Genomic DNA, 18,340 nt, shown 5'->3' on the forward strand with positions numbered 1-18,340 from the left:
ATCCACACGTTTTATAGTATAATCCACATGTGTTATAGTATAATCCACACGTTATAGTATAATCCACACAAGTACAGTATAATCCACTCGTTATAGTATAATCCACACGTTATAGTATAATCCACACACGTATAGTATAATCCACATGTGTTATAGTATAATCCACACGTTATAGTATAATCCACACGTTATAGTATAGTCCACACAGGTATAGTATAATCCACGTGTGTTATAGTATAATCCACACGTTATAGTATAGTCCACACACGTATAGTATAATCCACATGTGTTATAGTATAATCCACACGTTATAGTATAGTCCACACACGTATAGTATAATCCACATGTGTTATAGTATAATCCACACGTTATAGTATAGTCCACACACGTATAGTATAATCCACATGTGTTATAGTATAATCCACACGTTATAGTATAATCCACACACGTATAGTATAATCCACACGTTATAGTATAATCCACACACGTATAGTATAATCCACATGTTATAGTATAATCCACACACGTATAGTATAATCCACACGTTATAGTATAATCCACACACGTATAGTATAATCCACACGTTATAGTATAATCCACACACGTATAGTATAATCCACACGTTATAGTATAGTCCACACAGGTATAGTATAATCCACGTGTGTTATAGTATAATCCACAGGTTATAGTATAGTCCACACACGTATAGTATAATCCACACACGTATAGTATAATCCACACGTATAGTATAGTCCACACAGGTATAGTATAATCCACGTGTGTTATAGTATAATCCACACGTTATAGTATAGTCCACACACGTATAGTATAATCCACACACGTATAGTATAATCCACATGTGTTATAGTATAATCCACACGTTATAGTATAATCCACACACGTATAGTATAATCCACATGTGTTATAGTATAATCCACACGTTATAGTATAGTCCACACACGTATAGTATAATCCACATGTGTTATAGTATAATCCACACGTTATAGTATAGTCCACACACGTATAGTATAATCCACATGTGTTATAGTATAATCCACACGTTATAGTATAGTCCACACACGTATAGTATAATCCACACACGTATAGTATAATCCACACGTTATAGTATAATCCACACACGTATAGTATAATCCACACGTTATAGTATAATCCACACGTTATAGTATAATCCACATTTTATAGTATAATCCACACGTGTAATAGTATAATCCACACACGTATAGTATAATCCACATGTGTTATAGTATAATCCACACGTTATAGTATAATCCACACGTTATAGTATAATCCACACGTTATAGTATAATGCACAGACGTTATAGAATAATCCACACGTGTTATAGTATAATCCACACGTGTTATAGTATAATCCACACGTGTTATAGTATAATCCACACTATAGTATAGTCCACATGTTTTATAGTATAATCCACAAGTTATAGTATAATCCACAGATGTTATAGTATAATCCACACGTTTTATAGTATAATCCACAAGTTATAGTATAATGCACAGATGTTATAGTATAATCCACACACATTATAGTATAATCCACAGATATTATAGTATAATCCACACGTTATAGTATAGTCCACACACGTATAGTATAATCCACATGTGTTATAGTATAATCCACACGTTGTAGTATAGTCCACACACGTATAGTATAATCCACAGATGTTATAGTATAATCCACACGTTATAGTATAGTCCACACACGTTATAGTATAGTCCACTCACGTTATAGTATAATCCACACACGTATAGTATAATCCACACACGTAATAGTATAATCCACACACGTATAGTATAATCCACACGTTATAGTATAATCCACACACGTATAGTATAATCCAGACGTTATAGTATAATCCACACACGTATAGTATAATCCACACACGTATAGTATAATCCACACGTGTTATAGTATAATCCACACGTTATAGTATAATCCACACACGTATAGTATAATCCAGACGTTATAGTATAATCCACACACGTATAGTATAATCCACACACGTATAGTATAATCCACACGTGTTATAGTATAATCCACACGTTATAGTATAATCCACACACGTATAGTATAATCCACACACGTATAGTATAATCCACACGTATAGTATAATCCACACACGTATAGTATAATCCACACGTTATAGTATAATCCACACACGTATAGTATAATCCACACGTTATAGTATAATCCACACGTTATAGTATAATCCACACACGTATAGTATAATCCACACGTTATAGTATAATCCACACGTTATAGTATAATCCACACACGTATAGTATAATCCACACACGTATAGTATAATCCACACGTATAGTATAATCCACACACGTATAGTATAATCCACACACGTATAGTATAATCCACACACGTATAGTATAATCCACACACGTATAGTATAATCCACACACGTAATAGTATAATCCACACGTTATAGTATAATCCACACACGTATAGTATAATCCAGACGTTATAGTATAATCCACACACGTATAGTATAATCCACACACGTATAGTATAATCCACACGTTATAGTATAATCCACACGTTATAGTATAATCCACACACGTATAGTATAATCCACACACGTATAGTATAATCCACACACGTATAGTATAATCCACACGTATAGTATAATCCACACACGTATAGTATAATCCACACGTTATAGTATAATCCACACACGTATAGTATAATCCACACGTTATAGTATAATCCACACGTTATAGTATAATCCACACACGTATAGTATAATCCACACACGTATAGTATAATCCACACGTTATAGTATAATCCACACGTTATAGTATAATCCACACACGTATAGTATAATCCACACACGTATAGTATAATCCACACACGTATAGTATAATCCACACGTTATAGTATAATCCACACACGTATAGTATAATCCACACGTTATAGTATAATCCACACGTTATAGTATAATCCACACACGTATAGTATAATCCACACACGTATAGTATAATCCACACGTTATAGTATAATCCACACGTTATAGTATAATCCACACACGTATAGTATAATCCACACGTTATAGTATAATCCACACGTTATAGTATAATCCACACAAGTATAGTATAATCCACACACGTATAGTATAATCCACACGTTATAGTATAATCCACACGTTATAGTATAATCCACACACGTATAGTATAATCCACACGTTATAGTATAATCCACACGTTATAGTATAATCCACACGTTATAGTATAATCCACACGTGTAATAGTATAATTCACACGTTATATTATAATGCACAGATGTTATAGTATAATCCACATGTGTTATAGTATAATCCACAAGTTATAGTATAGTCCACATGTGTTATAGTTTAATCCACAAGTTTTAGTATAGTCCACATGTTTTATAGTATAATCCACAAGTTATAGTATAATCCACAGATGTTATAGTATAATCCACACGTTATAGTATAATCCACACGTTATAGTATAATCCACACGTTATAGTATAATCCACACGTTATAGCATAATCCACAGATGTTATAGTATAATCCACACGTGTAATAGTATAATCCACACGTAATATTATAATGCACAGATGTTATAGTATAATCCACACACGTATAGTATAATCCACACGTGTTATAGTATAATCCACAAGTTATAGTATAATCCACAGATGTTATAGTATAATCCACACGTTTTATAGTATAATCCACAAATTATAATATAATGCACACATGTATAGATGAGGTGTGTGTTCCCGCAGGACGGAGTTCGCCATCAGTCGCTTGCGTCGCTGTGAGAATCAGCGCGGCCTTTATATCCTGAGGAGCAGCCCGAAACATTACCACCAGTTCTACCTGTCCTTTACCCTCGAGGTGAGTGTGTGTGTGAGAGAGTGTGTGTGTGTTATATCAACCCTCGCGGTGAGTGTGTGTGTGTGAGAGTGTGTGTGTGTTATATCACCCTCGAGGTGAGTCTGTGTTTTAAATCACCCTCGAGGTGAGTGTGTGTGTTATATCACCCTCGAGGTGAGTGTGTGTGTCTTATATCACCCTCGAGGAGAGTGTGTGTGTGTGTGTGTGTGTGTTTTTTCACCCTTGAGGAGAGTGTGTGTGTGTGTGTGTGTGTGTTATATCACCCTCGAGGAGAGTGTGTGTGTGTGTGTTTTTTCACCCTCGAGGAGAGTGAGTGTGTGTGTGTGTGTGTGTGTTATATCACCCTCGAGGAGAGAGTGTGTGTGTGTGTGTGTGTGTTTGTGGGTCATATCATGGTTAACCCACTGCAGTAACTAACTAAGAGATAACATATCTGCGTGTGTGTGTGTGCAGCACGAGGGTCAGCTGGAGTTCAAACACTGTCTGGTGACTCGCTCTGCTTCGGGAGAGTTCATGTTGAGCGGAGGCAAGAGCAGTTTCGCGAGTCTCAGTGAGTTACTGCAACGCTACCAGAAGGAGGCGCTGCGCTCCGACACACACGTGTTCCAGCTGAGCCGCTGCTGTCCGCCGCGCAGCAAAGGTGACACACTCAGACACATATACACCCACAGATACAGACACACACACACACATAGATACACATTCACACACACATATACTCACACATACACACACAGATACACATTCACACACACATATACTCACACATACACACAGATACACACACAGATACACATTCACAAACACATATACTCACACATACACACACACACATACACGCGCACAGACACACACACACACACATTCACACACAGATACACATTCACACAGAAAGATATATTATCGTTTGCGATATACTGGTAAAAATTCTCACGATAATAATAAGTCTTTCCGCAATAATAACAATAAAGCCTAGTTGAAAATGTATTTCTGTTTGGGACTCATTCGTTCGCAGCTTGCGTGAGAAAACTGGCGGAGTTAATCGCTAAACAAATTCATCGCTCTACAATCTGGATCTGACACAGATATTCTCTCGCCGAACACTGAGCGCTGGAGTTTCTAGTTTCTCACACACTCAAAGAGAGGAGAGAGAGAGAATGAGAGAGAGAGAATGATAGAGAGAGAGAGAGAGAATGAGAGAGAGACAGAGAGAGAGAGAGAATGAGAGAGAAAATTATATATATATATAGAGAGAGAGAGACAGAGAGAGAGAGACAGAGAGAGAGAGAGAGGGAGAGAGAGAGACAGAGAGAGAGAGAGAATGAGAGAGAGAGAATGAGAGAGAATGAGAGAGAGAGACAGAGAGAGAGAGAATGAGAGAGAGAATGAGAGAGAGAGACAGAGAATGAGAGAGAGAGACAGAGAATGAGAGAGAAAGAGAGAGAGAGAGAGAGGGAGAGGGAGAGACAGAGAGAGAGAGAATGAGAGAGAGAGTCTAAAAATAATGCAGTTCATTTGGAATTATTCAGCCTTTATGAGCAAGCAGAAACTAACGTAACTAATATTCATGAACCCAGCAGCTCAACAATCCGAGCGACTGTTCAAGCGTACCGAGACCTCCTCGAAGAGGATTTCAAGCGAACTCTGGAGCAGGTCGTTTGTGGTGAGAACGTGATCCGACCTCGAACAGAACCAACCGCCAAAGAACTGCGCATTTTTGGACTAAACCAGCCGCCGTAGTCAAACAAAACTATTATTTAGATAGTCAGTAGCGCTCCCTTTAAGCCATGACTGACTTACCGCATTCTGCACTCTCACTAAAACCTCGTCATAAAAACTGAAGTTGTCTGCACTGCACAGTGAATCTCTTATTTATATCGCGTAGACTTTGTTGTTTATGGGGGGATTAGCGAAAGGATAAAGGATAAAGGGTAAAGGATAAAGGTTAAAGAGTAAAGGTAAAGGGTAAAGGTTAAAAGTTAAAGGTTAAAGGATAAAGGGTAAAGGATAAAGGGAAAAGGATAAAGGTTAAAGGGTAAAGGATAAAGGGTAAAGGTTAAAGGATAAAGGGTAAAGGATAAAGGTTAAAGGATAAAGGGTAAAGAGTAAAGGATAAAGGTTAAAAGATATAGGTTAAAGGATAAAGGGTAAAGGATAAAGGGTAAAGGTTAAAGGGTAAAGGATAAAGGGTAAAGGATAAAGGGTAAAGGTTAGAGGGTAAAGGATATAATGTAAAGGGTAAAGGTTAAAGGGTAAAGGATAAAGGGTAAAGGTTAAAGGGTAAAGGATAAAGGGTAAAGGGTAAAGGATAAAGGTTAAAGAGTAAAGGTAAAGGGTAAAGGTTAAAAGATAAAAGTTAAAGGTTAAAGGATAAAGGGTAAAGGATAAAGGGAAAAGGATAAAGGGTAAAGGATAAAGGGTAAAGGTTAAAGGATAAAGGGTAAAGGATAAAGGTTAAAGGATAAAGGGTAAAGAGTAAAGGGTAAAGGATAAAGGTTAAAAGATATAGGTTAAAGGATAAAGGGTAAAGGATAAAGGGTAAAGGTTAAAGGGTAAAGGATAAAGGGTAAAGGTTAGAGGGTAAAGGATATAATGTAAAGGATAAAGGGTAAAGGATAAAGGGTAAAGGTTAAAGGGTAAAGGATAAAGGGTAAAGGATAAAGGTTAAAGAGTAAAGGATAAAGGGTAAAGGTTAAAAGATATAGGTTAAAGGATAAAGCTTAAAGGGTAAAGGATCAAGGGAAAAGGATAAAGGTTAAAGGGTAAAGGTTAAAAGATAAAGGTTAAAGGATAAAGGGTAAAGGGTAAAGGATCAAGGGTAAAGGTTAAAGGGTAAAGGATAAAGGGTAAAGGATAAAGGGTAAAGGATCAAGGGTAAAGGTTAAAGGGTAAAGGGTAAAGGATAAAGGGTAAAGGATAAAGGGTAAAGGATAAAGGGTAAAGGGTAAAGGATCAAGGGTAAAGGTTAAAGGGTAAAGGATAAAGGGTAAAGGATAAAGGGTAAAGGATAAAGGGTAAAGGATAAAGGGTAAAGGATAAAGGGTAAAGGATAAAGGGTAAAGGATGAAGGATAAAGGGTAAAGGGTAAAGGATAAAGGGAAAAGGATAAAGGGTAAAGGATAAAGGGTAAAGGATAAAGGGTAAAGGATGAAGGATAAAGGGTAAAGGGTAAAGGATAAAGGGTAAAGGGTAAAGGATAAAGGGTAAAGGTTAAAGGGTAAAGGATAAAGGGTAAAGGTTAAAGGGTAAAGGGTAAAGGATAAAGGGTAAAGGATAAAGGGTAAAGGTTAAAGGTTAAAGGGTAAAGGGTAAAGGGTAAAGGTTAAAGGGTAAAGGATAAAGGGTAAAGGGTAAAGGATAAAGGGTAAAGGATAAAGGGTAAAGGGTAAAGGGTAAAGGGTAAAGGGTAAATGATAAAGGGTAAAGGATAAAGGGTAAAGGATAAAGGTTAAAGGGTAAAGGGTAAAGGATAAAGGGTAAAGGATAAAGGGTAAAGGGTAAAGGATAAAGGGTAAAGGATAAAGGGTAAAGGATAAAGGGTAAAGGATAAAGGGTAAAGGGTAAAGGATAAAGGGTAAAGGTTAAAGGATATAATGTAAAGGGTAAAGGTTAAAGGGTAAAGGGTAAAGGATAAAGGGTAAAGGGTAAAGGATAAAAGGGTAAAGGATAAAGGGTAAAGGGTAAAGGATGAAGGGTAAAGGGTAAAGGATAAAGGGTAAAGGGTAAAGGATAAAGGGTAAAGGATAAAGGGTAAAGGATAAAGGGTAAAGGATAAAGGGTAAAGGATCAAGGTTAAAGGATAAAGGGTAAAGGATAAAGGATAAAGGGTGAAGGGTAAAGGATAAAGGGTGAAGGTTGAAGGGTAAAGGATAAAGGGTAAAGGGTAAAGGATGAAGGGTAAAGGGTAAAGGATAGAGGGTAAAGGGTAAAGGATAAAGGGTGAAGGGTAAAGGATAAAGGGTAAAGGATAAAGGATAAAGGGGGAAGGGTGAAGGGTAAAGGATAAAGGGTAAAGGGTAAAGGATAAAGGGGGAAGGGTGAAGGATAAAGGGTAAAGGATAAAGGGTGAAGGATGAAGGATAAAGGGTAAAGGATAAAGGATAAAGGGGGAAGGGTGAAGGATGAAGGATAAAGGGTAAAGGGTAAAGGATAAAGGGGGAAGGGTGAAGGATAAAGGGTAAAGGATAAAGGGTGAAGGATGAAGGATGAAGGATAAAGGGTAAAGGATAAAGGATAAAGGGGGAAGGGTGAAGGGTAAAGGATAAAGGGTAAAGGATAAAGGGGGAAGGGTGAAGGATAAAGGGTAAAGGATAAAGGATAAAGGGTAAAGGATAAAGGATAAAGGGGGAAGGGTGAAGGGTAAAGGATAAAGGGTAAAGGATAAAGGGGGAAGGGTGAAGGGTAAAGGATAAGGGGGGAAGGGTAAAGGATGAAGGGTGAAGGGTGAAGGATAAAGGGTAAAGGATAAAGGGTGAAGGATGAAGGATAAAGGGTAAAGGATAAAGGGGGAAGGGTGAAGGATGAAGGGTGAAGGATGAAGGGTAAAGGATAAAGGGTAAAGGGTAAAGGATAAAGGGTGAAGGATGAAGGATAAAGGGTAAAGGATAAAGGGTAAAGGATAAAGGGTAAAGGATAAAGGGTAAAGGATAAAGGGTAAAGGATAAAGGGTGAAGGATGAAGGATAAAGGGTAAAGGATAAAGGGTAAAGGATAAAGGGTAAAGGATAAAGGGTAAAGGATGAAGGATGAAGGGTGAAGGATGAAGGGTGAAGGGTAAAGGGTAAAGGATAAAGGGTAAAGGATAAAGGGTAAAGGATAAAGGGTGAAGGATGAAGGATAAAGGGTGAAGGATAAAGGGTGAAGGGTGAAGGATAAAGGGTAAAGGATAAAGGATAAAGGGGGAAGGGTGAAGGGTGAAGGATGAAGGGTGAAGGATGAAGGGTAAAGGATAAAGGGTAAAGGATAAAGGGTAAAGGATGAAGGATGAAGGATGAAGGGTGAAGGATGAAGGGTGAAGGGTAAAGGGTAAAGGGTAAAGGATAAAGGGGGAAGGATGAAGGGTGAAGGGTAAAGGATGAAGGATGAAGGGTGAAGGGTAAAGGATAAAGGGTAAAGGATAAAGGGTGAAGGGTGAAGGATGAAGGATAAAGGGTAAAGGATAAAGGGTAAAGGATAAAGGGGGAAGGGGGAAGGGTGAAGGGTGAAGGATGAAGGATAAAGGGTAAAGGATAAAGGGGGAAGGGTGAAGGGTAAAGGATGAAGGGTGAAGGATGAAGGCTAAAGGATAAAGGGTAAAGGATAAAGGGTAAAGGATAAAGGGGGAAGGGTGAAGGGTGAAGGGTGAAGGATGAAGGGTGAAGGGTAAAGGGTAAAGGATGAAGGGTGAAGGGTGAAGGATGAAGGGTGAAGGGTAAAGGGTAAAGGATAAAGGATAAAGGGGGAAGGATGAAGGGTGAAGGGTAAAGGGTAAAGGATAAAGGGTAAAGGGTAAAGGATAAAGGGTAAAGGGTAAAGGATAAAGGGTAACGGATAAAGGATAAAGGGTGAAGGGTAAAGGGTGAAGGGTGAAGGTTGAAGGATGAAGGGTGAAGGGTAAAGGGTAAAGGGTAAAGGATAAAGGATAAAGGGTAAAGGGTAAAGGATAAAGGATAAAGGTTAAAGGGTGAAGGGTAAAGGGTAAAGGATAAAGGGTAACGGATAAAGGATAAAGGGTGAAGGGTAAAGGGTGAAGGGTGAAGGTTGAAGGATGAAGGGTGAAGGGTAAAGGGTAAAGGGTAAAGGATAAAGGATAAAGGGTAAAGGGTAAAGGATAAAGGATAAAGGTTAAAGGGTGAAGGGTAAAGGATAAAGGATAAAGGGTAAAGGAGGGTTTACTTCCGGGAGTTCTGTTGGAATTTTCCCGCACATAAATTCTGACCAATCTAAGTGCAGTTGTGGAAATATGTTCAAGACACATCTGGCCAACGAGTGATGTGGATGTTGTCACATGACTGCATTTTGGTTCGTTTCATCAACTCATGATACAAAGTATAATTTTTCGCCCTTAGTCTGGACCAAATGACCCGAACTGCAGGGTAGAAAGCACCCTTAGAATTCATAGTAATATTATTACATTGTAATGTGTGTGTTCTGGGCAAGAAGTGATGTGTGTGTGTGTGTATGTCCAACTCTAGATAAATCGAACCTGCTGGTGTGCAGGAGCAGCCGGAGCTCTGACGCGCTTCTCTCGCCCAACGAGCTCAAACACACCAACCAGATGATCTTCCACAAGATCCACAAGGAGGATCTGGAGACTGTGAGTCACACACACACACACACACACACACACACACACTCACAAACCAGATGATCTTCCACAAGATCCACAAGGAGGATCTGGAGACTGTGAGTCTCTCTCTCACACACATACACACACAGTCTTACACACATAGACACACACACACACACACACTCACTCACTCACTCACTCATACTCTCTCACACACACGCACACACACACACAGTCTTACACACACACACACACACACACTATACACACACTCATGAAAACAAACACACACTCATACACACACACATCCACTATACACACAAAAATTATAAATCACAATTGAAGCATATCACTGCATTTTATTGAGTTATGAATGATTATACTGATTTGTACGTTACGTTTGAGCTTTTAAGGCGTGAAAACACACACCACTGTAAAGAAACCAGTGTGTCATTGATTATTGTTTTCATACTAATTAAAAATCTAAATGTGATGAATCGCTCAGCTCTAATGCACGATCAGACATCTCACTTGTTCTCTCTCTGTGAGCGATGATGACGTGTGTGTGTGTGTGTGTGTGCAGAGGGAGAGTCTGGGGCAGGGCACGTTCACGCAGGTCTTCCGGGGCGTGCGCCGCGAGCGAGGAGATTACGGAGAGATACACAAGATGGACGTCGTGCTGAAGGTTCTGGACAAGAGCCACCGCAACTACACTGAGGTATTGTGGGAAAAGTGGGTGTTGTGACGAGTGTGATGCGAACGGGACCTGATGTTTCTCTCTCTGTGACAGTCATTCTTTGAGTCGGCCAGCATGATGAGCCAGCTATCCCACAAACACCTGCTGCTGAACTACGGCGTGTGTGTGTGCGCAGAGGAGCGTGAGTATTGCACACACACACACACAGACACACACACACACTCTCTCTCTCTCTCACACACACACACAGACACGTGTTTTATGAAGTCTGCAAGCATGCTTGTGTGTGCAGAAGAGTGCGAGTATCTCACACACACACACGTGTTATGAGTGTGTGTTGCAGACATCATGGTGCAGGAGGACGTGCGTATCTCTCACACACGTGTGTTATGAGGTCTCTAAACGTGTGTGTGTATGTGTCTGTGTTGCAGACATCATGGTGCAGGAGTATGTGCGCTTTGGCTCTCTGGACACGTACCTGAAGCGGAAGCGCAGCAGCATCAACATCACCTGGAAGCTGGAGGCAGTGAAGCAGCTGGCCTGGGCTCTACACCACCTGGTGACTCTCACTCTCACTCACTCACACAAACTCACTCACACACACTCACTCACACACACACACTCACTCACTCACACACACTCACTCACTTACTCTCACTCACTCACACACACTCACTCACACACACTCACTCATACACACTCACTCACACACACTCACCCACACTCACTCACTCACACACACTCACTCACTCACTCACTCTCACTCACTCACTCACACAAACTCACTCACACACACACACACTCACACACACACTCTCACTCACTCACTCACTCTCACTCACTCACACAAACTCACTCACACACACTCACTCACACACACACACTCACTCATACACATTCACTCACACACACTCACCCACACTCACTCACTCACACACACACACTCACTCACTCACTCACTCACTCACTCACTCACTCTCACTCACTCTCACACACATACGCTCTCACTCACTCTCACACACACACTCCCACACTCTCACACACTCCCACTCACTCTCACACACATACGCTCTCACTCACTCTCACACACACACTCCCACTCACACTCTCTCACTCACACACACTCACTCACAAACACTCACACACACTCACTCACACACACTCACTCACTCACACACACTCACTCACACACACTCACTCAGACACACTCACTCACACACACTCACTCACTCACACACACTCACTCTCACACACACACACACACACACACACACACACTCCCACACTCTCACACACTCCCACTCACTCTCACACACATACGCTCTCACTCACTCTCACACACACACACACACACACACACTCCCACTCTCACACACACTCTCTGCCTCTCACACACACACACACACACACCGCGTTGGGTGCGCAAGACCCCATTCCGCCTGGCGGTGTGCACGGCACTTTTGGTAACATCGCGCACGGCGCCTCATCCGAAGATGAACGACTTCGAGGCGACTTTGTCCGAACTGGTACATCTGTTCCAGCCTGTTTATGATCCTTCTACACACAGAGACATTTGCATTGATGGGCAACCATAAAAGCCTCTCATTGTGTGAATAGGAACACATTTACAAATTAAGCACCCAGTTTGCACTTCTCTAAAGTAACTACATTTACAAAATAAGCCTACAATAGCAGAAGTAAGCACTGCTGAGGAAATTAAGGTTTAAACACTCTTCAATAAGGCTTCAGTTGTTTAACTAGTTTACATGCAGTGAAAGTACAATAAACCTACTGCATTTATTACTCTTTTTATATGAATCAGCAATTAATAAACGGAAAACTACTTCTTCACTGCTGATTCCTGGTGGTTTAGAGGAGAATTACTCCGAGTCGCCCCGTCGTTTCACAGAATAGCACAACGGCGAGTATAAAGGCTTCACACACACTCTCTCTCACACTCACTCACTCTCTCACACACACACACTCACACCAACCCACACACACACACACTCACTCACTCTCTCACACAGTCACTCTCGAACACAGTCACTCTCTCACACACACACACTCACACCAACCCACACACACACACACACACTCACTCACTCTCTCACACAGTCACTCTCGAACACAGTCACTCTCTCACACACACACTCACTCACTCCCTCACAGTCACTCTCTCACACACTCACACCCACCCACACACTCTCTCACACTCACTCACACACACTCACTCACTCACACACACTCACTACCGGTCTCACACAGTCACTCTCACACACTCACTCACTCTCTCACCCACTCACTCACTCTCTCACCCACTCACTCTCACACACACCCTCTCTCACTCACTCACTCACTCACACACCCACTCTCTCACACACACACTCACTCTCTCACACTCACACACTCTCTCACACACCCACTCTCTCTCACAGTCACTCACTCTCTCATATAGTCACTCACTCTCTCACAAAGTCACTCACTCTCTCACAGAGTCACTCACTCACTCTCACACAGTCACACTCACTCTCACACAGTCACACTCACTCTCACACACCTAACCCTGACCTGATCCGCAGGAGGAGAAGAACCTGATCCACGGGAACGTGTGTGCCAGGAATGTTCTGGTGACCCGCGAGGAGGACCGGAAAACGGGAACGCCACCGTTCATCAAACTCAGTGACCCGGGAATCAGCATCACGGTCCAGCCCAGAGAGTGTGAGTGTGTTTGTGTATGTGTGTGTGTGTGTAGTTCTGCTGGAGCGGATCCTGTGGGTTCCTCTATCAGTTTGTGTGTGTATGTGTGTGTGTGTAGTTCTGCTGGAGCGGATCCCGTGGGTTCCTCTAACTGTGTGTGTAGCTCTGCTGGAGCGGATCCTGTGGGTTCCTCTATCAGTGTGTGTGTGTATGTGTGTGTGTGTAGTTCCGCTGGAGCGGATCCCGTGGGTTCCTCTAACTGTGTGTGTGTGTGTGTAGTTCTGCTGGAGCGGATCCTGTGGGTTCCTCTATCAGTGTGTGTGTGTATGTGTGTGTGTGTAGTTCTGCTGGAGCGGATCCCGTGGGTTCCTCTAACTGTGTTGTGTGTGTGTGTGTAGTTCTGCTGGAGCGGATCCCGTGGTTCCTCTAACTGTGTGTGTGTGTATGTGTGTGTGTGTAGTTCTGCTGGAGCGGATCCCGTGGGTTCCTCTAACTGTGTATGTGTGTGTGTGTAGTTCTGCTGGAGCGGATCCCGTGGGTTCCTCTAACTGTGTGTGTGTGTGTGTGTAGTTCTGCTGGAGCGGATCCCGTGGTTCCTCTAACTGTGTGTGTGTGTGTCTGTGTGTGTGTGTGTGTGTGTGTGTGTGTGTGTGTGTGTCTGTGTGTGTGTGTGTGTCTCTCTGTGTGTGTGTGTGTAGTTCTGCTGGAGCGGATCCCGTGGTTCCTCTAACTGTGTGTGTGTGTGTGCATCTGTGTGTGTGTAGTTCTGCTGGAGCGGATCCCGTGGTTCCTCTAACTGTGTGTGTGTGTGTGTCTGTGTGTGTGTAGTTCTGCTGGAGCGGATCCCGTGGGTTCCTCTAACTGTGTGTGTGTGTGTGCGTCTGTGTGTGTGTAGTTCTGCTGGAGCGGATCCCGTGGGTTCCTCTAACTGTGTGTGTGTCTGTGTGTCTGTGTGTGTGTAGTTCTGCTGGAGCGGATCCCGTGGGTTCCTCTAACAGTGTGTGTGTGTGTGTGTGTAGTTCTGCTGGAGCGGATCCCGTGGTTCCTCTAACTGTGTGTGTGTGTGTGTGTGTAGTTCTGCTGGAGCGGATCCCGTGGTTCCTCTAACTGTGTGTGTGTGTGTGTGTCTGTGTGTGTGTAGTTCTGCTGGAGCGGATCCCGTGGTTCCTCTAACTGTGTGTGTCTGTGTGTGTGTAGTTCTGCTGGAGCGGATCCCGTGGGTTCCTCTAACTGTGTGTGTGTGTGTCTGTGTGTGTGTAGTTCTGCTGGAGCGGATCCCGTGGGTTCCTCTAACTGTGTGTGTGTGTGTGTCTGTGTGTGTGTAGTTCTGCTGGAGCGGATCCCGTGGGTTCCTCTAACTGTGTGTGTGTGTGTGTGTGTCTGTGTGTGTGTAGTTCTGCTGGAGCGGATCCCGTGGGTTCCCCCAGAGTGTGTGCAGGACAGCAGGAGTCTGAGTCTAGCGGCGGATAAGTGGAGTTTCGGGACGACGCTGTGGGAGATTTACTGTGGAGGAGAACATCCCCTCGCTGCCCTCGACTCCTGCAAGGTGAAGCAAGCTCTCTGTGCAACACCTCACACACCTCACACACACCCTCACGGCTCTTCAGCCACCGATCCAATCATTTTTCGGATCAGAAAAAATAAATAAAAATTATATATATTGGGGGGGTTAAACTTTGCTTTCATTTAATATTTAAAACTCACTTGAAGAAAAGAGGAATCAATTCGGTGTTCTCTCTCTCTCTGCGCGTTGGGTGTGTGTGGCTGAGCGCACTGATAACGTGCAAGTCCCGATTTTAGTTTAAAATTATTTGAATGTGTAAATTGGCAAGAGAAAACATATAGATAAACTTTTACTCTGTGATGGTTAAATTTAGCAGTTAATCCGGGAATCACATCGTGTCGAACCGCGGGGAGCCGATCCGTACGCTCACGATCTGCTGCATTCTGACGAAAGCAAACGATCTCTGTCCTGCACATGATTGGCTGCAGCTAACGGTCTCTCTCTGTCCTGCGCGTGTTTGGCTGCAGCTAACGGTCTCTCTCTGTCCTGCACGTGTTTGGCTGCAGCTAACGGTCTCTCTCTTTCCTGCACATGTTTGGCTGCAGCTAACGGTCTCTCTCTGTCCTGCGCGTGTTTTGCTGCAGCTAACGGTCATTCTCGTGCTGTGCGTGATTGGCTGCAGCTAACGGTCTCTCTCTGTCCTGCACATGATTGGCTGCAGCTAACGGTCTCTCTCTGTGCTGTGCGTGATTGGCTGCAGCTAACGGTCTCTCTCTGTCCTGCGCGTGTTTGGCTGCAGCTAACGGTCTCTCTCTGTCCTGCACATGTTTGGCTGCAGCTAACGGTCTCTCTCTGTCCTGCGCGTGTTTTGCTGCAGCTAACGGTCATTCTCGTGCTGTGCGTGATTGGCTGCAGCTAACGGTCTCTCTCTGTCCTGCACATGATTGGCTGCAGCTAACGGTCTCTCTCTGTGCTGCGCGTGATTGGCTGCAGCTAACGGTCTCTCTCTGTCCTGCGCGTGTTTGGCTGCAGCTAACGGTCTCTCTCTGTCCTGCACGTGTTTTGCTGCAGCTAACGGTCTCTCTCTTTCCTGCACATGTTTGGCTGCAGCTAACGGTCTCTCTCTGTCCTGCGCGTGTTTTGCTGCAGCTAACGGTCATTCTCGTGCTGTGCGTGATTGGCTGCAGCTAACGGTCTCTCTCTGTCCTGCACATGATTGGCTGCAGCTAACGGTCTCTCTCTGTCCTGCACATGATTGGCTGCAGCTAACGGTCTCTCTCTGTCCTGCGCGTGTTTGGCTGCAGCTAACGGTCTCTCTCTGTCCTGCGCGTGTTTTGCTGCAGCTAACGGTCATTCTCGTGCTGTGCGTGATTGGCTGCAGCTAACGGTCTCTCTCTGTCCTGCGCGTGTTTTGCTGCAGCTAACGGTCATTCTCGTGCTGTGCGTGATTGGCTGCAGCTAACGGTCTCTCTCTTTCCTGCACATGTTTGGCTGCAGCTAACTGTCTCTCTCTGTCCTGCGCGTGTTTGGCTGCAGCTAACGGTCATTCTCTGTGCTGTGCGTGATTGGCTGCAGCTAACGGTCTCTCTCTGTCCTGCGCGTGTTTTGCTGCAGCTAACGGTCTCTCTCTTTCCTGCACATGTTTGGCTGCAGCTAACTGTCTCTCTCTGTCCTGCGCGTGTTTGGCTGCAGCTAACGGTCTCTCTCTGTGCTGCGCGTGATTGGCTGCAGCTAACGGTCTCTCTCTGTGCTGCGCGTGATTGGCTGCAGCTAACGGTCTCTCTCTGTGCTGCGCGTGATTGGCTGCAGCTAATGGTTTCTCTCTGTCCTGCACGTGATTGGCTGCAGCTAACGGTCTCTCTCTGTGCTGCGCGTGATTGGCTGCAGCTAACGGTCTCTCTCTGGGCTGCGCGTGATTGGCTGCAGCTAACGGTCTTTCTCTGGGCTGCGCATGATTGGCTGCAGCTAACAATCTTTCTCTGTCCTGCGTGTGATTGGCTGCAGCTAACGGTCTCTCTCTGTGCTGCGCGTGATTGGCTGCAGATAACGATCTCTCCCTGTCCTGCGCGTGATTGGCTGCAGCTAACGGTCTCTCTCTCTCCTGCGTGTGATTTGCTGCAGCTAACGGTCTCTCTGTGGGCTGCGCGTGATTGGCTGCAGCTAACGGTCTCTCTCTGGGCTGCGCGTGATTGGCTGCAGCTAACGGTCTCTCTCTGGGCTGCGCGTGATTGGCTGCAGCTAACGGTCTCTCTTTGGGCTGCGCGTGATTGGCTGCAGCTAACGGTCTCTCTCTGGGCTGCGCGTGATTCGCTGCAGCTAACGGTCTCTCTCCGTCCTGCGCGTGATTGGCTGCAGCTAACAGTCTCTCTCTGTCCTGCGCGTGATTGGCTGCAGCTAACGGTCTCTCTCTGTGCTGCGCGTGATTGGCTGCAGCTAACGGTCTCTCTCTGTGCTGCGCGTGATTGGCTGCAGCTAACGGTCTCTCTCTGGGCTGCGCGTGATTCGCTGCAGCTAACGATCTCTCTCTCTCCTGCGCATGATTGGCTGCAGCTAACGATCTCTCTCTGTGCTGCACGTGATTGGCTGCAGCTTACGGTCTCTCTCTATGCTGCGCGTGATTGGCTGCAGCTAACGGTCTCTCTCCGTCCTGCGCGTGATTGGCTGCAGCTAACAGTCTCTCTCTGTCCTGCGCGTGATTGGCTGCAGTTAACGGTCTCTCTCTGTGCTGCGCGTGATTGGCTGCAGCTAACGATCTCTCTCTGTCCTGCGCGTGATTGGCTGCAGCTAACGATCTCTCCCTGTGCTGTGCATGATTGTCTGCAGCTAACGGTCTCTCTCTGTGCTGTGTGTGATTGGCTGAAGCTAACGGTCTTGGTCCTGCTAACGGTCTCTGCCCCACAGAAGCTGCTGTTCTACGAGGATAAGCACCAGCTCCCAGCGCCGAAGTGGACCGAACTGGCTAGCGTGATCAACAGCTGCATGGACTACGAGCCGCTGCACCGGCCCTCGTTCAGAGCCGTGATCCGAGACCTCAACAGCCTCTTCACGCCAGGTGAGCTAATCACACGAGTGCGCGCCAGACGCTAGCTAGCGCAGCGCTGACTCCTGCGTTCCTGTGCTCCTCAGACTACGAGCTGCTGGTGGACAGCGAGACGCTTCCCAGCAGAAACCGGCCGTTGGGTTTCGCTGGAGCCTTTGAGAATCAGGAACCCACTCAGTTTGAGGCCAGACACCTGATCTTCCTCCAGCTGCTGGGCAAGGTG

At 44.4% G+C, this 18,340-nt stretch overlaps 1 protein-coding gene across 7 annotated transcripts in view; it reads left to right on the forward strand.

Moving 5' to 3' along the window:
• Window positions 1-3,777: 3,777 nt before the first annotated feature.
• The window catches only part of LOC143753428 (tyrosine-protein kinase JAK2-like), a 36,392-nt gene continuing 21,829 nt past the window's right edge, over window positions 3,778-18,340 (forward strand). For 6 of the 7 annotated variants that reach the window (XR_013207720.1, XM_077245730.1, XM_077245732.1 and 3 more), the window contains exons 1-10: window positions 3,778-3,909; window positions 4,363-4,549; window positions 10,082-10,203; window positions 10,760-10,894; window positions 10,967-11,054; window positions 11,305-11,432; window positions 13,456-13,600; window positions 14,968-15,119; window positions 17,979-18,129; window positions 18,204-18,337. Coding sequence is in view for 6 of the 7 variants with exons in the window: in XM_077245730.1 (XP_077101845.1) it covers window positions 4,423-4,549; window positions 10,082-10,203; window positions 10,760-10,894; window positions 10,967-11,054; window positions 11,305-11,432; window positions 13,456-13,600; window positions 14,968-15,119; window positions 17,979-18,129; window positions 18,204-18,337 (1,182 nt within the window). In the remaining variant the exon portion in view is untranslated. The remainder of the gene's footprint in view (window positions 3,910-4,362; window positions 4,550-10,081; window positions 10,204-10,759; window positions 10,895-10,966; window positions 11,055-11,304; window positions 11,433-13,455; window positions 13,601-14,967; window positions 15,120-17,978; window positions 18,130-18,203; window positions 18,338-18,340) is intronic. The other variant, XM_077245735.1, reaches the window with a different exon arrangement.

The sequence above is a fragment of the Siphateles boraxobius genome, unplaced genomic scaffold, assembly GCF_051911475.1.
Source record: "Siphateles boraxobius isolate OS27281-9 unplaced genomic scaffold, OSU_SipBor_1 285, whole genome shotgun sequence".
Lineage (NCBI taxonomy): Eukaryota > Metazoa > Chordata > Actinopteri > Cypriniformes > Leuciscidae > Siphateles > Siphateles boraxobius.